We start from the raw sequence: 23,000 nt of genomic DNA on the forward strand, positions 1-23,000 counted from the left end.
GTTAAGGGAATGTCTAATGAGTTTGCTTTCAAGTACACTGTATACGAAAGCCCCTGAATGCTAATTGTAAAGTCACCTTGGAAACCAGAGTCTAGTTTTGTGCTTTCACTGGGGCTGATAGAGGAATGAGCCAGAACCCACAAAGGATAAGTTGAAGGCAGAGTTTCAGCTGGTCCTGAGTTCTCTTACTTTTTGGCTTTTATATTCAACATTTGTTGCAATAAATCCTTTGTTTAGTATTCCTGGGTCAGCCATTTGAATGTATCAAAGTTCTTAAAAGTTGAATATGTGGCTTATTGGTTTCAATGTCCTTTTATGGTTCTTGGAGAGAGGCTCTGAATTCTGAGAGCAAGGGAACCATGTAAATCATTCTAAGATTTAGAAACCAGTATCGTCTCCCCTTTCCACAAAATAGAAGGACTATAAAGCTGCAGTGTTTCAGCTGCAGGAGACGGGTCTGTCCCTTCACTGACTATTTGAGTTATTATGTGCTTATGAGTAAAAATAATACTTTGTGGCTCTTGGTGTCTGGAACTGAGGCCTGGAATATTGTTTGATGCGCAAAGCTTATATTTTACAGCTCTTTATGATTCAGAGAAAATTCTCAAATTTCACCCCAGTAACATAATAGAAAACATTCAAGATACTGGAGAAAAGAAAAAAAGGTCTGTATCAAGAACTGTGCAACCATTTTCTACTTGACCTGAGAATCTTGATGGAGTCAGTCTGGTCTTCCTTAGAAACCAAAAAGCATCACAAATTATAACTTCAGTAGATAATACCTGTAGCTTGCTCAGTTTTTAAGACATAAATTATGACTAGAGAAAAATCTTTTGAAATTTTATTTTCAATTACAGTTGACATACAATTTTATATTAGTTTCAGGTGTACAACATAGTGATTGGACATTTATTTATACAACTTATGAAGTGATCTCCCTGATAAGTCGACACTATTCATAGTTATTACAATATTACTAACTATATTCTCTATACTGTACTTAACATCCCTGTGACTATTTTTGTGACAGGCAGTTTGTACTATGAGAAGAATCTTTTGTTTTCACGGTAATTCTATACTTAATAGGGATTATATTAAGTACTTTGCAAATTGTGTGGGGTTTTTCAACAAAAAACTACTGTGGATTAAAAACCTGATATTGACACTATGTACTACGAAGTTGCTTAGGAAAATGTGGATACGCTGTCTTTGTTAATATTTAACACTTATGTACTGTTTTACATCTTGTATTTGGTATTGAAGATACATGATCCTAAGCCACACTTCTATCACTCTTAATTTTTTAAGTTTCCTATTTGTTTGTTGAATTAGCTTGTAAGTCCTTATTATAGGAATTTAAAAGTAAAATGGTATATAACACAAGTTTAAGGATATGTGTGTTTTTATCCTACTAGTTTTAAACTTTGTGATAACTGCACCTGTGGAGTTCTCTCAAAAGGTTAAAACAGATCCCTCTTTTTTCTATCACCTTTTACTGCCATTTGAATTTGTTAGAACTTCACACTGGATACAAGGGTCGCACTTCCCATAGCATAGAAAATAAGAACAAGCATAGATCTTGCTCAGGAGAAATCCAGCTTTTCGTTGGTTCACTAACAGTCAGCATTTGTTGAGCCAAACCATCAGAGGGATTCCACACCCGACCACCTCAGGTTTGGCAGCATCCCAGTCACACATGGTCCTTGCTTGGGGGTCAGTCTGAAGCATGCATACTTGAAAAATCGGTTCCAGAAATTTTCAGTGTCTCTTTCTTTATCTGTTCAAAAAGGTTCAAAAACATCTAATAATCACTGAATAATTTTCACCTCTCTCTCTCTCATCGACAGTAGCAATTTGTAGTGTCCAAAAATAAAAGTTGGTCCTTATATCAGTTAGACCACTTTTTTCTTATATTCTCCATTGGCCAACGTCCAGTTTCATTTGTATCCTGAGCTTTGGACATGAACCTGTGACTATAGCTTTGTTTGCCTCTGAGTTGGGAGTGTGAATCCTGGACATAGAGTTTCTAACTGGCAGTTTCTGACAGATGAGTCACGTTCCATGTTCCATGTTCCCAAGGCAAATTCTCCCTCGGTCCTAGGTCTTCCCAAACAGACCCATGATTCACAAATGTACCTCCTGGGTGCCCTTTGTGAATCTTGAACCCCACTCCCTCATTGGCAACAGGTTCTAAGTGACGTTGGCAAAATCCCAGCTCTCTGCAAAGACGTGAGTCTCAATGCAGTACTTTCCATCTTCTCTCTCCCACAGGGACCGGTAGCATCAACTACTTCAGCTTTGTCTGCCCTCTCCCTGGGGCCTGGCCTTCCTCCACCCCCTCCTCCCCCTCCTCCTGGGCCACCTCCACTTTTTGAGAATGAAGGCAGAAAAGAGGAGTCCTCTCCTTCACGCTCAGCTTTATTTGCACAACTTAACCAGGGAGAAGCAATTACAAAAGGTGAGAAAACTAGACCTTGAAGCTGTCTCCCCTTAGGCCCAGGCACACAGATCTCCCCATGGTCCACACTGATGGATGCATCATTCAACCCCTGTCCCCCACACACATAGGGAGTTACTGTTGAGAAGGCAGAAACCTACAAGGTTGATGGGCTCAGTGGGCTGTTGCGTGGACCAGAAAGCACTCAGAGACTCTGGGTTCTAAATCAGCCAAGACACTGACTGCATAACCACTTCAGCCCTTGCTGCTTCAACACCTTCTGCAAGCAAGGCATCAAAATCAATTGAAATAAAAATGAGAAACAACAGCACCTGTGTCCTCAAGCAGTGTACAGGCTTGTCAAGGAATTATGTCATTGACTACTTTTGTCCTCACAGTGAAAGGTTAATTAAAAAATAATCATACAACATTTAATAGAATCATGTTGCCAAAAACTTTATGCCAATGAATTTTTGCTTTGCATGGGTAAAAGGAATTATGGCTTAATGTCCCTATGCACTGGGCTGGGAGTTCAGAACCCAAAATCCTAAATTTTTCTCTGGCTCCAATTAGCTGCACTGTATCCTCATCTAAAAAATAAGGGAATGGATCTGTAACCCTAAAATCAATTCTGTACTCTCATATATACTTACTGGAATGCCTTAACCTTTGGATTATGTCTAGGGAATGATTCATCCATGTGAGAAAAAGTAAATGAAACGATCCTTTTGGCACTGTGGTTTGCCTTTTGCAAAATTTTTATCACTGCATCTCCTTAAAGAAGAGGTTCCTCAAATTGAAAAATACTTACAGTGCTTCCATTAACTCTAACTTACACAAGTCTCAAACTCTGCATATTAACCTTGAGAAAACACTAGCCTGTTGAGAAAATAGCACTAACAAAAATTCTTGTGCTGTTTACATCGTGTTGATCTAAGAAGTTAGGGACATTTCTCTTTGCATAAAATATTAAAAAAATGTGTTTATGTGTTACCTTCCCAGGACTCCGGCATGTCACAGATGAACAGAAGATATACAAGAATCCCAGCCTACGGACTCAAGGAGGACAAACTCCATCTCCTACCAAAAGCCACAGTCCAGGCCCCAAGTCTCCCCAATCTCATTCCCCTCAAAAACATGCTCCTGTGTTTGAGCTGGAAGGAAAGAAATGGAGAGTAGTGAGTGAAGCCCTTTAACCTTCATTCCTGACACAGTCTAACAGAAGGATTAATGGCTAAACTGTATACCAAGGTCTTAAGGATTTCCAAGTGAAATGACAGGAGCAAAAAGCCTGGCTAAAATAGAAACCAGGGCCTTTCGGAATGCTTCCATAAACCGTTTTCTGTTTTTCATTATTTCCCATTCATTTTTTTCTCAGCTTTTTAAAGTTATTTTTTTAGTTGTGGTAAAATTACACATAACACAAAATGTACCATCTTAACATTTAAGTGTGTAGTTCAGTGGCATTCAGTACATTCACCCTGTGTGCAGCCACCACCATCCATCCACAGAACTCTTTTAATCTTTAAACTCTGTACCCCTTAAACACTAATTCCCCATTCTCCTTTACTTCAGCCCATGGCAACCACCTTTCTATTTTCTGTCTATGAATTTGACTACTCTTTCCATAAACTTTTAATCTGTGCCCCATTCTGATCTGCTATAGGATTCTATCTCACTGATGGAGATGCTGATGTAACCTACGAGTTCACCCACATTTTCACCATTGTGTGAACTGAAGATACTTTGAATGTGGATGGAAGCTGGTGCCCCCTACCAATCCTGGGGAGTTACCCAAAGATTGAGGACCAAAGTCTCCCACAAGGTTGCCATGGTCTGAAAATACACCGAGACTTAGACCGCTGCAGTGACCCTTACTGGCCTATTTGCCCAACTTGTATGTGACACAGCAGATTTTGCTACAGCACCATTAAGACCAAAAAGCTCTCACATGCCTGTTCCAAACCCCACTCAGTAGCCCGGGTGCCTGATACTTGACTGTTTGCAAGTTGACACCAACCCCCCTTTCAAGCAGTTCTTCCATCTATTCAAAACATTACAGTGACAAAGACCTGTGGTTTAGTCAGTAAGAAAATGGTTATAAAAGAAAGAACATATTGAAAAGCTATAATTAATGAATGCTGCACACCATAGTAATTACAATATGCAATGGATTCAATTTATCTATACATCCTTATATTTAATATTTGCATGTTTTAATTTTAGGAGTACCAAGAGGACAAGAATGACCTTGTGATTTCAGAGACTGAACTGAAACAAGTGGCTTATATTTTCAAGTGCAACAAGTCTACCCTACAGATGAAAGGGAAAATAAATTCCATTACAATTGGTAGGGCAGAACTATGGCTGTGTAGTTACTCTAAGTTTTGTGTAAACATGCTCTACGTATTCAGCGAAGTATTTTTTTCCTAGATAACTGTACAAAGTTTGGCCTGGTGTTTGACAATGTGGTGGGCATTGTGGAAGTGATCAACTCCAAGGACATCCAAATGCAGGTAAGTGGCCCTTTCAACCATGCTCTGCCCCCATGATGGCTTTGCACAGACCATCCATTCTGCCGGAAAGAGGCCCTCCGTGTCCGCCTAGAAAATCCTGTTCTCTTTCTCCCTAAACACAGCTCTATCATCACCTCCCCTCTGAAGCCGCTTCTTACTTCTTAGGTAGTGTTAACTCCTCCTTTTCAATCTCTTAGAACACATCCTATTTTGCGCTTCAATTACTGGTTTACCATCTCTATTTCAAAAACGGTTAATTTAATCTTTACAGCCCCAGAAACTTGCACAGTACCTGTACATGTAGGTGTCCCATAAATGTTTGATCAGTGAAGGATTGAAATGAATCGTTGGTTCTGGGTAAGGAGGGGGAAAAGTTTTTCCAAAGAGTCAATGAGATCATAAAAAAAAAAAAAAAGCAACCTGGAAAGCAGGATTGCAATTGAATTTTCAAAACAGGAGAAAATCTACATTCCTTTAGTAATTTTGAGTTAAACAGATGAGATGTTATAATACACAAAAGCTTCTTACTTTTGGCAAATTATAACTTCTATCTTTGATTACATTCCTTTCATATTGGTAACTATCCCTTATTATCTGATGTTTTCTAATAATGTTTGTTAAAATTGGATTCTAGTCTTATAGATTTTTCTCTTTCGTGGGCTTTTCACCATTGCCATGCTTTTAAAACCATTTTTTAAATTAAATTATTGTGATAACATTGATTAATAGTATTATATAAATTTCAGGTATACAACTTTATAATACACCTGTATTCTCCATTGTGTGCTTGTCACCCAAAGTCTAGTCTCCTCTCATCACCATATATTTGACCTCTTCATTCCTCCCCCAATCCTCTTCTCCCCTCTGAGTTTGTTTGTTTGTTTTGTTTGTTGCTTTTTGTTTCATATCCCACATATGAGTGAAATGATACAGTTCTTATCCTTTTCTATCTGACTTATTTCACTTAGTGTGATACTCTCAAGATCCATTCATGTTGTTGCAAATGACAATATTTCATCTTTTTTTGTGGCTGATTAGTATTCCATTGTATATATGTATCATATTATCTTTATCCAGTCGTCTGTCGAAGGACACTCAGGTTGTTCCCATGTCTTGGCTATTGTAAATAATGCTGCAGTGAACATAGGGGTACATATATCTTTACAAATAAATGTTTTCAATTTTTTTAGGTGGATACCTAGAGGAGGGATTGCTAGGTGATAAGGTAGCTCTATTCTTAATTTTTAAAGGAATCTCCACACTGTTTTCCATAGTCACCACTGCCACTTTTAATCCATTCAATTGTACATTTTACATTTTACTAACTGCCACTGAAGAAGCTGGTTTTCCATGTGTCTTTTAAATGGAAAGAATCGCTGCCCTCTTCCACTGTGTGTACTTTGGCAATGCACTTCCTCTCTTCTCTGAGTTCCCTTCCTTGAAACACAAGGATAGCTGGGAGATAGAAATCCTCTACAACCCCAAATTCTAAATATTCTTGCCACATAGCCTCTACGGATACATTTACTTCTGTGACATTCCAGTTCCATATATTCTCTTCAATGCTGATGGAAATCTTTCCCCTAACCCTTCTGATTCCACTTCTTCATTAATTCCATTCCTTGATTTAAAAAAAACTATTTAAAAGAAAGCACCCAAATAATTTGTCACAGATATATATGCTTAGCTTTACCATGTAAACAGGGAAACTTGACCATCCTTCAATCACACTTTAGATTCTAAAATGTGAATTATTTGCCCAAGGCTACTTAGCATCAAGCACTCATACATTCATTCACCAAATTTGCCTAATGTCTAATATGTCAGGTACTGTTCTAAGCTCTAAAAATGTCAGTAAACAACTGAGACAAAAACCTTTATGAAGCTTACATTCTGGCAACACTATCTCCCAATTTGGTATTTCTGATAACCACATTTATCCATTTAATAATTGGGTAAAAAATTTAAGGAAATCACTCATCATCAGGAAAAGTCCAATTACTCAAGGACAAGTATAGTTCATAAAAACCTAATAATGACCCTACAATTTCTAAAAAACTGTTTTGGATAGTGGAAGTTTCTACATAAAGAGCTATGCTCTCTCCTACTTCGCATCATTTTTAACAAAACAGAAAGCAAACTAGAAATAATATTCTATGGCAGAGGAGAGAGTACATATCTAGCCAGATGAAAAGTATCTTGGAAATAAATAATCTAGGCTAACATCCCCCCTCTTAATTTTACAGGACTTATTTCAAGCTTCTTTTTATTCTTACAGAAATGAGATTGGGTGGCAATTATGATACCATATATAAGAAGTTAGCATTATTTTTTTTTAATTAAAGTTTATTGGGGTGACAATTGTTAGTAAAGTTACATAGATTTCAGGTGTACAATTCCATATGACATCATCTATATATCACATTGCTTGTTCACCACTCACAGTCACCCACAGTTCTTTTTCCATCACCAAGTGTTGGATCCCCTTTACTCTCATCTACCACCCCTTCTCCCCTTACCCTCTGGTAACCAATAAACTATTGTCTGTGTCTATGAGTTTTTGTTTCTTCATTTGTTTGTCTTGTTCTTTAGTTGTTTTCAGTTTTATATACCACATATCAGTGAAATCATATGATTCTCGACTTTTTCTCTGACTTATTTCGCTCAGCATAATAATCTCAAGATCCATCCATGTTGTTGCAAATGGTACTATTTCATCTTTTCTTATGGGAGAATTGTATTCCATTGTGTATATATATCACAACTTCTTTATACATTCATCTATTGAAGGACACTTTGGTTGTTTCCATGTCTTGGCCACCGTAAATAAAACTGCAATGACATTGGAGCACATATATCTTTACAGATAAATGTTTTCAGATTTTTTTGGTAAATACCCAAGAGGCATTGCTGGATCATATGGTAATTCTATACTTCATTTTTTGAGGAACCTCCACACTGCCTTTCATAGCGGCTGCACCAGTCTGCATTCCCATCAACAGTGTATGAGAGTTCCTTTTTCTCCACAGTCTCTCCAACACTTGTTACTATTCTCTAACGGTTAGTGATGCTGAGCATTTTTTCACATGTCTATTGGCCATTTGTATATCTTCTTTGGAGAAATGTCTCGTCAGGTCTTCTGCCCATTTTTCAATTGGATTGTTTATTTTATGTTGTTGTTGAGTTGTATGAGTTCCTTATATATTATGGATATTAGCCCCATATCGGCAGTGTTGTTTGCAAAAATCTTCTCCCATTCAATTGGTTGCCTCTATTTTGTCAATGGTTTCTTTTTATTTGCAGAAGCTTTTAAGTTTGATATGATTCCATTCATTTATTTTAGCTTTTACTTCCTTTGCCTTTGGGGTCAAATTCATAAAATGCTCTTTGAAACCAAGTTTAGTACCTATGTAGTAAGCATAGGTACTAAACATAAGTTTAATACCTATGTTTTCTTCTATGCACTTTATTGTTTCAGGTCTTACGTTTAGGTCTTTGATCCATTTTGAGTTAATTTTGGTACATAGTGACAGATAGCAATCTAGTTTCATTCTTTTGTATATGGCTTTCCAATTTACCCAGCACCATTTATTGTACAGGCTATCATTTGTTCATTGTATATTTTTGGTTTCTTTGTAAAAACTATCTGTCCATATTTATGTGGATTTATTTCTGGGTTCTTAGTTCTCTTCCATTGGTTTGTGTGTGTGTTTTTCTGCCTGTACCATGCTGTTTTGATTATTGTAGCCCTGTAGTACAAGCTCAAGTCAGGGAGTGTGATACCTCGAGCATTGTTCATTTTTCTTATGATTGCTTTGGCTATGAAGGTCTCATGTGATTCCCTACAAAGCTGATGATTCTTTATTCTATTTCTTTAAAAAATGCCTGTGGGATTTTGATGGGGATTGTATTAAATGGCCTTGGGTAACATGGCCATTTTAACTATGGTGATTCTTCCAATCCATGAACATAGAATATCTTTCCATTTCTTTGTGTCTTCTTCAATTTCTTTTAAAAATGTCTTAAAAGTTTTCAGTATATAAGTCTTTCACATCCTTGGTTAAGTTTATTCCTAAGTATTTTATTCTTTTTGTAGCAATTACAAAATTCATTGTTTTTTAAATTTCTTTTTCTGAGATTTCATTGTTATACATTGGAATGCAATGGACTTTTGTACATTGATTTTGTAGCCAGCAACTTTACTGTATTCATTTATTGTTTCTAATAGCTTTTTGGTGGAGTCTTTAGGGTTTTCTATACATAGCATCAGTCATCTGCAAAAAGTGACAGTTTAACTTCTTCATTCCCAATTTGGATGCCTTTTATTTATTTGTATTCCCTGATTACTCTGGCTATGACTTTCAACACTATGTTGAAAAGCAGAGGTGATAGGGGACAGCCCTGTCATGTTCCTGAGCATAGAGCAAAGGGCTTTAGTTTTTCACCGTTTATTATGATAGTTGCTTAGTGTTTGTTATATATGGCCTTCATTGTGTTATTTTCCTTCTATACCTATTTTATTAAGTATTTTAATCATAAATGGATGTTGTATCTTGTCAAATGCTTTTTCTGCATCAATTGATATAATCATATGATTTTTGTCCTTTATTTTGTTTATGTGATGTATCACATTGATGGATTTCCGGATGTTGAACCATCCTTGTGCCCTGGGGATGAACCCCACTTGGTCGTGATGAATAATCTTTTTAATGCATTGTTGTATTCGATTTGCTAGAATTTTGTTAAGGATTTTTGCATCAGTATTCATCAAAGATATTGGTCTGTAGTTTTCTTTTTTGTTGTTGTCCTTATTAGGTTTTGGTATCAGGGTAATGTTTGGCCTCATAAAATGAGTTAGGGAGTACTGTCTCTTCTTCAATTTTTTGGAAGAGTTTGAGCAGGTATTAGATCCTCTTGGATGGTTTGGTAGAATTCACTAGTGAAGCCATCTGGTCCCGGACTTTTGTTTTTGGGAAGGTTTTGGATGACTGATTCAATTTCGTTACTGGTATTGGTCTGTTTAGATTTTCCAGTTCATGGTTCAGCCTTGGAAGGCTGTATGTTTCTAAGAACTTGTCCATTTCTTCTAGGCTATTGAATTTGGTGGCATATAGTCCTTCATAGTATTCTTGGGTGATCCTTTGTATTTCTGTGGTGTCTGTGATAACTTCTCCTTTTAAATTTCTGATTTTGTTAATTAGTGTCTTCTGTCTTTTTATCTTAGTGAGTCTAGCCAAGGGTTTGTCGATTTTGTTAATCTTTTCAAAGAACCAGCTCTTTGTCACATTAATTTTTTCTATTGTCTTTTTGTTCTTTATTTCATTTAGTTCTGCTCTGATTTTTGTTATTTCCTTTCTTCTGCTGACCTTGCGTTTCACTTGTTCTTCTTTTTCTAGTTCTTTAAGGCGTAACATGAGGTTATATATTTGGGATTTTTCTTGTTTCTTCAGATAGTCCTGTAATGATATATATTTCCCTCTTAAAACTGCTTTCGCTGCATCCCCAAAATTTTGGTAGGATGTATTTTCATTCTCATTTGTTTCTATGTATCTTTTGATCTGTCCTGCAATTTCTTCTTTGACCCAGTCGTTCTTTAAATGTATGTTGTTTAATCTCCACGTATTTGTGTTTTTTCCTGCTTTCTTTTCGCAGTTGACATCCAATTTCAAAGTTTGTGATCAGAGAATATGCTTGGTATGATTTCAATCTTCTTAAATTTGCTGAGGCTGATTTTATGTCCCAGTATATGGTGTATCCTTGAGAATGTTCCATGTACACTTGAAAAGAATGTATAGTCTGATGTTTTAGGATGAAGGGCTCTATATATGTCAATTATGTCCATTTCATCTAATGTGTCATTTAGGGCTGCTATTTCGTTATTTATTTTCTGTTTGGATGATCTATCCATAGCTGTCAATGATGTATTTAAGTCCCCTAGTATAACTGTGTTTTGGTCAATTTCTCCCTTTAGTTCTGTAGTAGTTGCTTGGTATATTTTTGTGCTCCCTGATTGGGGGCATAAATTTTGATGACTGTTATGTCTTCTTGTTGTATAGTCCCCTTTACCATTATGAAATGTCCATCTTTGTCTCTTGTTATCTTTTTCACCCTGAAGTCTGTTTCATCTGATATCATTATGGCTACACTTGATTTTCTCTGGGTAACATTTGCTTGGAGTGTCAATTTCCACCCTTTCACTTTGAGTCTATGCTTGTCCTTCTAGCTGAGATGTGTCTCTTGGAGACAGCATATGGTTGGGTTTAGTTTTTTGATCCAATCTGCTGCTCTGTGCCTTTTTATTGGTGAGTTCAGTCCTTTACATTTAGGGTGATTATTGATACGTGAGGATTTCCTGTCATTCTGTCTTTAGTTTTCTGGTAAGGCTGTGCCTCCATTGTTTCTTTGCCTTTTTGTTGTTGTCTATTATTTCTGTGTGGTGGTATTCTATGGTGTTTCCCTCTGTTTCTTCATTTATTATACTATATATTTCAGTTCTGGATCTTTTTTGAGTGGTTACCTTTAAGTTTATGTAAAAGAAAGTTTGATATTTAGAGTATTCCATTTTCTTCAGCACACTTACTTTCTCCATTCCCATATTCCAGTTCAGGCCTTTACTCTCCCCCTTTTTATGTTGCCACAAATTGTCCCTGTTGATGGTGGTTGAATAGCTTCCTTTAGTATTTCTTGTAGTGCAGGTCGTCTATTAGAAAATTCCCTCAGCTTCTGTATGTCTGGAAAGGTCTTTATTCCTTCTTCATATCTAAAGGATATCTTTGCTGGATATATTATTCTTGGCTCATAATTTCTCTCTTTCAACAGTTTGAATATTTGTTTTCACTCCCTCCTTGCTTGTAGAGTTTCTGCTGAAAAGTCTGATGAGAATCTAATGGGCTTTCCTTTGTAGGTTGCCGTCTTCTTTTCCCTGGCTGCCTTGAGGATTCTTTCTTTGTCGTTGATTTTACACAGCTTCAGTACAATGTGCCTTGGAGGAGGCCTGTTGGGATTTAAGTAATTAGGTGTTCTGTTTGCTTCTTGGATTCGAGGATCCAGTTCTGTCCACAGGTTTGGGAAGTTCTCGTCAACAATTTGTTTGAATATATTCTCTGTTCCCTTCTCTCTTTCTTCTCCTTCTGGTATGCCCATTATTCTTATATTGCTCTTTCTGATAGAGTCAGAAAGTTCTTGTAGACTTCTTTCATTTCTTTTAAGTCTCAAGTCTCTTTCTTCTTCCATCTGTGTAATTTCCAGGTTTCTATCTTCGATGTCACTGATTGTTTCCTCCATTTGGTCAACTCTACTACCTAAGCTGGTTATTTCATTCTGAATTTCTTCTACTGAGTTCTTAATCTCCAGAAATTCCATTTGGTTCTTTTCTAAAATTTCAATCTCTTTTGTAAAATGCTCATGTTGTTCTTTGATTGCATTTCTGAGTTCATTAAATTGCCTTTCTGTGTTTTCTTGCATCTTGTTGAGTTTTTTCAGAACTGCAGTCTTGAATTCTCTGTCATTTAAGTCACATATTTCCATATCTTTAAGTTCCTTTTCTGGAGACTTTTCACTTTGTTTCTGAGCTGTCTTGTTGCCTTGGTTATTCATGGCAATTACTGATTTATTATTTCTCTTCCTAGACATCTACAGGAGTGGTTTCTGCAACAGGTTGATAAGAAGAGGTCTTTCTTTTGTTTTCCAATACTTGTTGGCAGAATGTTTTATTTTCTCTCCTACTGCAGTCTTTTCTTTCCTCTCTCACACAGTAGTGCTCTGTTTTCTCTGCACTATTCCAGCTTCTCACACAATGGGGGGATTCTCTGGGAAATGGGCTTCTCCTCTGTTAACAATTCGCCTGGGTCATAGGGTGCTGCATCCTTGTGGGGATGCGGAGAGCTTTTGAAGTTCCAAAGCTCTTTCTGCACCAGATTCAAAGCATGTATGTTTCTGCAGTTCTGTTTACTCCTGCAGGGATCTGCCCAGATAGGTGGGGCTAAGGGCGGGGTGAGTTGTGAGAGGTAGCCCAGAGCAATGGCCACGACCACCACCACAGCCGGTCCTCCTTCCACAGCTCCCTCCCTTTTGCTGGAACTACTTTTGCTGCGAATCTGTGTCTGCGGTCCACATTTCTCAGAACAGCACTTATTCTGTTCTTTTTATGTGACACTGCTACTATTCGGCTTCTAGCACCGCATAGGTGGGGGCGTTGCCAGCTCTGGGAGTGTAGGGTGGGGGTGGCTAGTCTCCATGCCTAAGGCTTCCGTTCTCCGCTCGGCAGTGAGGGCTTAAACCACTGTTTTCAGCCCTCTTCCCTCAGTCTTTGCTCCGAGGTCTGCCGTGAGTGTTGGGTTCAGCCATATTATATGCTGCCCCCTCAGCCCTGTGGGCCATAAGCAGAGCCCTAGCAGTCCGAGTTCTTCCCTCTCCCGCAGCTGTGGTAGTTCCGGGATGCAGCGAGCTCGGAGCACTGAGCTAGGTCTGCATCCTCCGCCTGCGCGGCTCCGTCTCCACATTTCTCCCTTCCCTCCTCCCCACTCGCGTGATTCTCCCACCTTTAGGTGAATTCAGTAGTGGGCCTGTTCATCTTGCCTGTCTGCTGTGCAGGGAGTCCTTTGTGGAGTTATTGTTGTTCAATTAGTTGTAAATTCCAGGGGAGCTTTACAGAGGCTCACCTCACGCTGCCATTTTGATGACGTCTCCAGCATTATTTTTTAATGTAAATACATCACATTCAAAATAAGAAACTAAACGAATTAAATATAAAACATGAAACTATTGAAAGTAGAGAAAAGAGTTCTAAATAGTCAACAAATTTACAGAAGGAGACAATAATTCTAAATTGAGAAGTAATGGATGAAATTATCAAAAAAGATAGATATGCCCACTTAAAAACTTTAAACTTCTGAATTCCATACAATGAAACACTATGTAAACATTTTTAAAAGTCACTTAGAATGATATCCATAGTATGTTGTTAAGAGGAAAGAACACTTTTATACCATTATGTAGAGCATGCTATCATTTTTGTAAATACAGATACATAAAGTATGTACAGATATAGCTGTAATCGATAATTATAGAAAAAAGTTCAGAGAAGGTATACTTCCTTCTGTACCTGAATTAAGGGTATCTATCAAAATCCTGTAGCAAAAGTCATACTTCATTTGAAAATGGAGATTTCCCATTCAAGTCAGAAACAAGAAGAGAATCCTTCTAATATTGCTTCTGTTGGCATTGTACATCAGAAGCTAAACATTAATGAATGCCAACTATAATTTTATATATATAATGTGATGGTTCAGTGTGAGGTCGGAGGGATAGTGGATGGGGGGAGGGGGGTTCACAGTATGAGGGATATAAATGATGAACATCTAAGTATTACCTTGTTTTGTACACCTGAAACTAATAAATAAATTAATTAATTAAAAAAAAAAAAAAAAAAAAAGTTGTGACCTATGCAACAAAGCAAGAAAAATAATTGAGAAACAGAAAACTGGAAAATGAAGAGACAAAAATGTTCTTTTTTTGGTCAACAAAATCACTTAATATAAAATCTAAGAATTTCAACTATAAAACTATAAAAACAGTCAGCAAGATTGTTGGACACATTATGAACATGCAAAAATCAATAACATTTCTTTATGCTACAAATAAACATTAGAAAATATAATAGAAAGTAGCAGTAAAATTGCACCAAAAACTAAAATACCCAGGGAAAAAAATTAATCAACAGAAATAGAAGAAATTCATGAAGAACACAAGAGAGATGTAAATAAATGGACAGAAAGACATCAATATCAATCGTTGTCATTTAGTTAATCTATAAGATCAGTGAAATTTGATTAAAAATCTGAACAAGGTTTTTAATGAACAATGGTCTTAAAATTCATTTGGAATAAAAATGGACAAGTGTAGCTAAAACAATTTTAAAGAAGATGGGGTGAAGGGACTTGCATACCAGATATTAAGAGTCATTGTAGAGTGTTATATTTTTGGAGGAATACAAAAATAGAGTAATGAAATCAAATAGCAAGCACTGAAGTAGACAGATGGAAAGGTATTTTAGGACAATACATGTGGAGAAAAAATATTGCATTCCTACCTCACACCATACATAAAAAGTCCTAATTGTGAAAAAATACTTTTAAACTTTGAGAATATAATACAGAAGAAAATCTTTATGGTGTTCAACTATAATAGAAATTAATTAGGGTCAAAAAGCAAACGGGCACAAACTGTAAAGGACAGATGAATCTAACCACATTAAAATTAAAATATGTTCAATAGAAGTCATCGTATACAAAGCTGAAAGACAAGCCATGGGTTGAAAAAAGATACTTATAATACAGATAATCAAAAAGGATTTGTAACCAGAATTTATAAATAACTTAACACAAATCAATAAGAAAAAGACTAATAACCCAATAGAAAAACGGGCGAAGAATATTAAGTCATTTCAGAGAAGAAAAAACTGAAGTGTTTGATAAATATATGAAAATATGCATAACCTACTGAACAGAAACAGGAATGCAGATTATTTCCATAATCAAATATATCTTTTCACACTCATCAGTTTTGAGATCCAGGCTGTCCTTACTTTGCAAGAAGTGTGTTGTCTGAAACTCATGCATATCAAAACTGTGCAACTTGAGGACTGCCAGTATATTAAAAAGTCGGATGGTACAAGGGTTGTTAGGAAGTGAAACAATGGGAACCCTGATACATCAGTGTTGGGAGAATAAATTTATTATACGCACTGTGCAGAGCAAATTGGCTCTGTCTAATAAAGTTAAAAACATTCATAGCCTGTGTCCGAGCAATTCCACTTTTAGGTATATACACTAAAGAAGCTCTGTAGTACATTCATCCACGAGACATCTAAAAATGTTTATTGCAGTATCATTCATAATGACAATAAAAAACAATAAATAAATGCCCCTAATAGGATACTATGTAGTAGTTAAAATGTGTGAACCACAGTTACATGTATAAAAACAGATAAATCTGTAAATCAACATTGAGCAATGAAGGCAAGTTACATTTCCAGTCAAGATGTCAGAGTAGCTAAACACTGTGTTTGCCTTTTCTCACCACCACATCAGAATTACAACTAAAGTACAAAACAACCATCACTAAGTATTGCCTGTAGTCTAGCTAAACAGAAATCCTACAACTAAGGACAAAAGATGCCACCTCAAGATTGGTAGGAGGGGCAGAGACAGAACAAGCTGGTCCTACACCCATGCGTGTGGCAGGTAAAAATAAAAAGGGATATCTCAGCTGCAGAGGTACCTCCTGAGGAGTGAGGGGTCTCAGCCCCACACCACGATTCCCAGCCCAGGGTTCCAGTGCCATGAAGAGAAGTCCCCACAGTTTCTCTCTGTGAAAAACAGTGGAGATTGTGGCTGAGTGAGACAGAGGTCTGCTGGAGTCCCAAGTATTTCTCTTGAAGGGCTTGAGCATGGACTCACTTGCTGATGGACTCATTGTCTGAGCTCTGAGCTCCAGCACTGGGGCAGCAGTTCGAAAAGTACCAGGAGGAATTGAATTGTCTGACTTCAGAGCAAGGGCAGAAGGGGGAGCTTCCTTCCAGTCGGAAGCACTGGCAGAAGCCATTGATCCTTTGGCAGAAGCCCTCCCCCATTCAGCATACAGACTAGGCAGGCACCAGAACCCTGCTAAAGTGAATCCTGCTCCATAGAGTCAGCCCCTGCAGAACAGCTCCTCCACTGTAGTCATGGGCTGGACTACACAACCAATCAGCCTGAGGGTCAATCCCTCCCATTGACATACAAACAGCAAACTCAACTACAACAGGAGGACACACACAACCCACACAGGGGTTACAACTGGAGCACCCGGCTTTGGTAATCGCAGAGAGACTGCACCACTGAACCCCACAGAACACCTACTACAAAAGGTCACTCTACTAAGATAAAAAGACATAGCTGCTCTACCTAATACATAGAAACAAAACCAAGGAGGCAGCCAAAATGAGGAGATAAAGAAACATGAAATGTTTCACATGAAAGAATGGAACGAATCTCCAGAAAAAGAACTAAACAAAATGCAGAGTTAAAAACACTGTTTGTAAGGATGCTCAATGATCTCAGTGATTCAACAAAGAGACAGGAAACACAAAAATGGAGATAGAAAACGTAAGAAAGAACCAGTCAGAAATGAAGACTACAATAACTGAAATAAAGAACACATTAGAAAGAAAAAAGAAATGAAAAAGACAAATATAAGACAAAGCAAAGAAAAAAACTAAAACAAAAAAGAAAAAAAAATTTTTAAAGTACATTAGAAGGAATGAACAGTAGATTAGATGAAGCAGAAGATTGAATCAGTGATTTAGAAGTTAAGGTAGCAGAAAACACCCAATCAGAACAGCAAAAAGAAAAAAGAATCCAAAACAATGATGATAGTTTAAGGGGCCTCTGGTCCAACATCAAGTGTAGCAACATTCTCATCATAGAAATACCAGACGGAGAAGAAGAGAGGAAGGAATTGAAAACCTATTTGAAGAAATAATGATGGAAAACTTCCCTAACCTGGTGAAGGAAACAGACATAGCCCAGGAAGCACAAAGAGTCCTAAACAAGGTGAACCAAAAGAGGCCCACAGCAAGACACATCATAATTAAAATGCTAAAGTTAAAGTCAGAATCTTTAAAGAGAGAATCTTAAAAGCAGCAAGAGAAAAGCAGTTAATTACCAACAAGGGAGCTCCCATAAGCTGTCAGCTGATTTCTCAACAGAAACATTGCAGACTAGAAGGGATTGACACGAAATAGTCAAAGTCATGAAAAGCAAGGACCTGTACAACCAAGACTACTCTACCCAGAGAAGCTATCATTTAGCATTGAAGGACAGATAAAGAAAAAGCTAAAGGAGTTCATGAACACCAAACCAGTATTACAAGAAATGTTAGAGTACTTTTTTAAGAAGTACTCTTTAAGAAAAAGAAGAAGAAGATAAAACATATGAATAATAAAATAACAATAACTACATATTTATCAGTAATTACTTTCAACATAAGTGGATTAAATGCTCCAAACAAAAGATAGAGTGGCTGAATGGATAAGAAAACAAGAGCCTTACATATGCTGTCTACAAGGGACTCACTTCAGATCAAAAGACACACACAGACTGAAAGTAAAGGAATGGAAAAAGATATGGCATGAAAATGGAAGTGAAAAAAATTTAAAAGCTGGGGCAGCAATACTTATATCATACAAAGTAGACTTTGAAACAAAGGCTGTAGTAAGAGACAAAGAAGGACCCAGCAATCCCACTTCTGGGTATTTATCCAAAAAAAAAAAAACAAACAAACCAAAACCACAAAATGCTACTTCAAGGGGATGTGTGATTCTATATATGCATTGAAACATTATTTACAATGGCCAAGATATGGAGGCAACCTGGCTGTACACCAATGAATGAATGGATAAAGAAGAGGTGGTACATATATACACAATGGAATATTACTCAGCCACAAAAAGAAACGAATAAAATCTTGCCATCTGCAACAACATGGATGAACCTAGAGGGTACTGTGCTGAGTGGAGGTAACTCAGAGAAAGACAAATGTCATACTATTTCACTTATATGTGGAATCTAAAGAACAAATAAACACGACAGAAACAGACTCATAGATACAGAGAACATTTTGATGGTTGCCAGCTGGGAGGGGGATTGAGAATGGGTGAAATGGAAAGGGATTAAGAAGTACAAGTTGGTAGTTACAAAATAGTCATGGCATGTAAAATACAGCATAAGGAATATATACTCACATATAATCAATAATATTGTAATGACTATGTATGGTATCAGATGGATACTAGATTTGTTGGGGTGATAACTTCATAAATTATATAAATGTCTAATCATGTTTTAAACCTGAAACTAATATAATATTGTATGTCAATTGTAATTAAAAACAAATTTTAAATTCTTAAATAAATAAATAAATAAATAAACAAATAAATAAATAAATAAATAAAGGCAAGTTACAGAATGGCAGGCACTGTAGAATGTGTCGCTCTATATAAAGACTGAAAATGTGCAAAACTATATGCACATGTTAAATGTCCTTATGAGGGCTCAAAGTCACCTATCCAAGGGACAGACCTGATATGCATAATTAACACAAAGTTCAGAAGAGTAGTTACATCTGGGGAGGGAGGAAGGGAAGTGAATGAGGTGGTGGATGGTAAGGAGGGGGCTTCAATGATATTGTAGGATTATAGTACTAAAAAAACAAAGAAGCCAAATGTTAAACTCTGCTAAAGTTGTTTCACAGACACATATGTATGCTTATTTACATATGAGTATTTTTATAATATTCTTTGTATGCTTCTATGTTTGAAATATATCAGTTTTTTAAGGATATGGGCATGTAGTCTAAAAATAATCTGTAAAGATCAAGCATGGTTATCTGCCCTCTGTCCAGAGAAGGATAGAAACTTGGCAGCATAGCTCAGAGACGAGAGAGATAGTTTACTGACTACTTTTTGAATTTTTGGATAGTCAAACCAAGTGAATGTCATTACTTATTTAAAACATTTAACAAATGAATAAACAAAACAGAAACAAACTCATAGATACAAAGAACAAACTGATGATTGTCGAATGGGAGGGGAGTTGGGGACTTTGTGAGAAAAGTGAAGTACAGATTGCCCCGAATAGCCAAAGCAATCCTAAGAAAAAAGAACATTGCTGGAGGTATCACAGTCCCTGACGTCAGCTTGAACCACAGGGTAACAATAATCAAAACAGGATGGTATTGGCAGAAAAACAGACACACAGACCGCTAAAATAGAATTGAGAACCCAGAAGTAAACCCACATAAATATGGACAAATAATGGTTGAGAAAGAAGCCAAAAACATGCAACGAACGAAAGACAACATCTTCAATAAATGCTGGGAAAATTGGAAAGCCACGTGCAGAAGAATGAAACTAGACTACTATCTGTCACCAAAATTAACTCAAAATGGATCAAAGACCTAAACATAAGGTCTGAAACAACCAACTGAATAGAAGAAAACATAGGTAGTAAACTTGTGCGCATTGGGTTCAAAGAGCATTTTATGAATTTGACTCCAAAGTCAAGGGAAGTAAAAGCTAAATTAAATGAATTGGACTGTATAGAATTAAAAAGCATCTGCACAGCAAAAGAAACCATCGACAAAATAAAGAGTCAACCAACTGAATGGGAAAAGATTTTTGCAAACAGTGCCTCCGATAAGGGGTTAATATCCAAAATATACAAGGAACTCATACAACTCAACAACAACAAAACAAACAATCCAATTTTTAAAAAATGGGCAGCAGACCTGAAGAGACATTTCTCCACAGAAGACATACAAATGGCCAATAGACATATGAAAAAATGCTCAACATCACTAATCATTAGAGAAATGCAAATAAAAACCACAATGAGATACCACCTCACACCAGTTAGAATGGCTTCCTCAACAAGACAAATAGTAACAAATGTTGGAGAGACTGTGGAGAAAAAGGAACACTCATACACTGTTGGTGGGAATGCAGATTGGTGCAGCCACTGTGGAAAGCAGTGTGGAACTTCCCCAAAAAGTGAAGAATAGAATTACCACGTGACCCAGCAATCCTTCTCCTTCTCCTGGGTATTTACCAAAAAAATCTGAAAACATTTATACATAAAGACCCGTGTGCTCCAATGTTCACTGCAGCTTTATTTACGGTGGCCAAGACATGGAAACAACCAAAGTGTCCTTCGACAGATGACTCGATAAAGAAGTTGTGATATATATATATATATATACAATGGAATACTATTCAGCTGTAAGAAAAGATGAAATAGTACCATTTGCAACAACATGGATGGATCTTGAGATTATTATGCTGAGCAAAATAAGTCAGAGAAAAAGTCGAGAACCATATGATTTCACTGATATGTTGTATATAAAACTGAAAACAACTAAAGAACAAGACAAACAAATGAAGAAACAAAAACTCATAGACACAGACAATAGTTTAGTGGTTACCACAGGGTAAGGGGAGAGCAGGATGGTAGATGAGGGTAAAGGGGATCCAATATATGTTGATGGAAAGAGAACTGACTCTGGTGGTGAACACACAATGTGATATATAAATGATGTCATACAGAATTGTACACCTGAAATCTATGTAACTTTACTAACAATTGTCACCCCAGTAAACTTTAATTTAAAAAAAAAGATTCCTAATGACATTATTTAAGCACCTAGCTCCATATGTGTTCAATGTTAATCCTTAGACTTTCAGTCTAATCCTTAGACTTTCAATAAAAAAAATTCCTCTTTTTATTGAAGCTGTTTTGATGGGTTGTTCATTACTTTCAGCTGAAAGAGTTCTGACTAAAACAGACAGCTAACTTTTTCTTAAAAATGCATGAGTTTTTTGAGTGGAATCAATGAATAAAATATTCAAAAATCTCCCCCACTCCCCCAAAAAAGAAGTACAGATTGGCAATTACAAAATAGTCATGGGGATGTAAAGTACAGCATAGGGAATATAATCAATAATATGGTAATAACTACACTGTGGTAATTGCCAGGTGGGTACTACACTTACCGGGATAAGTTCTGTAAATGTCTAACCACTATGCTGTACACCTGAAACTAATAAAATATTGAGTGTTAACTGTAATTGAAAATTTTTTAAAATTAATAATTAATAAAAAAAAAACATTTAGTACACTGTTTTAAAAGGCCCTGGACACAATAGAGACACAAAGCAGCTTAGTGGTTGCCTGGGGATGAGGACAGGATTGACTGAAAATGGGCATTAGAGATATTTTGGGAATGATGGAAGTATTCTAAAACTGATTTGAAGTGATGATTGCACGACTGTAAACTTACAAAAATATAATTAAGTTGTACTAAAATTTAATTATACTACTGAAACCAGGTGAATTCTATGTTTGCAGATTTTACCTCAGTAATGTTGTTTTTTTTAAAGATTGAAAGGGGAAAAAAGGGCATGGACCAAAGTTCATGTGAATTGATCCAGTAATTCTGTTTTTGGCAAACTATCCTAGAAAAGAGTACAAATTATGGGAGAGAGAAGAGACTAGGAGATTCCACGGAAATTGTGGAAATTTTTATGGAGAAATAAATTTTTGGAAAACAAAACTAATACAGAAACATGTATTAAATGCTAGAGCATTGGCCTGGGCAAAGGCACATATTACCTGTCACTCAGCAGAGGAGCTACTCTGACCCAGTTCTCCGGATAAGAAATAATCTCCGTTCTCATAGTGTTCAGAGACTACCAGGGAAAAGTGCATGTATAGTCTACTCTAATGTAGTATTGACTGAAACACTGTGGAAATGACAGTTCTTGCCATATCGGGGTTTATTTATTTATTTATTTATTTATTTAATATTTTTTAAAAATTTAATTAAAGTTTATTGGGGTGACAATTGTTCATAAAGTTACATAGGTTTCAGATGTACAAATAGATGAGGGTAAAGGGGATCAAATATATGGTGATGGAAAAAGAACTGACTGGGTTGTGAACACATAAAAATTTTTTGCTATTGCTTTTTCAGACTTTCAAATGCATAAGGTGTTTTAGCATTTTTAGCATAGTACAGCTATATATATATATATATAATGTATTAGCATACTGCACTTGCCTCATGTGGCCCCACTCTGTCTCATAAAAGACTCACTGACTATTTACTCCTTTTCTTTACTTGTCTGGTAGTCATACAGTTCTGGTCATTATGTAAATGCTCTTCATCATTATAAAATAAACAAATTTAGAAATTGTGAGAACATTACTCCTGAAACATTCTTGAAATACAGATATGTATTATTTTCATTTTATTCTATTTTACTTATGGCAAAGCCCTGTGCTTACCTGACCTTGAACTACCTCTACTTTTTTTTTTTTTCCACTGGGGCTCAATTCCAAGTCGGTGTCCAGTTTCTATGGAGAGAGGAGAAAACAGAGAAGTGTGGTGACCTGGCTAGACTCCCCCTAAGGAATTCTTTACATCACCTGCACCATCAACAGGAGTTGCTC

The 23,000-nt window shown here is 36.6% G+C and overlaps 1 protein-coding gene across 2 annotated transcripts in view; it reads left to right on the forward strand.

Moving 5' to 3' along the window:
- Nucleotides 1-23,000, forward strand: part of CAP2 (cyclase associated actin cytoskeleton regulatory protein 2) — a 142,082-nt gene that overhangs the window by 113,311 nt on the left and 5,771 nt on the right. For both annotated transcript variants that reach the window (XR_013993898.1, XM_081057890.1), the window contains exons 8-11: nucleotides 2,272-2,458; nucleotides 3,440-3,615; nucleotides 4,664-4,787; nucleotides 4,871-4,953. Coding sequence is in view for 1 of the 2 variants with exons in the window: in XM_081057890.1 (XP_080914016.1) it covers nucleotides 2,272-2,458; nucleotides 3,440-3,615; nucleotides 4,664-4,787; nucleotides 4,871-4,953 (570 nt within the window). In the remaining variant the exon portion in view is untranslated. The remainder of the gene's footprint in view (nucleotides 1-2,271; nucleotides 2,459-3,439; nucleotides 3,616-4,663; nucleotides 4,788-4,870; nucleotides 4,954-23,000) is intronic.

The sequence above is a fragment of the Rhinolophus hipposideros genome (assembly GCF_964194185.1).
Source record: "Rhinolophus hipposideros genome assembly, chromosome: 8".
NCBI lineage: Eukaryota > Metazoa > Chordata > Mammalia > Chiroptera > Rhinolophidae > Rhinolophus > Rhinolophus hipposideros.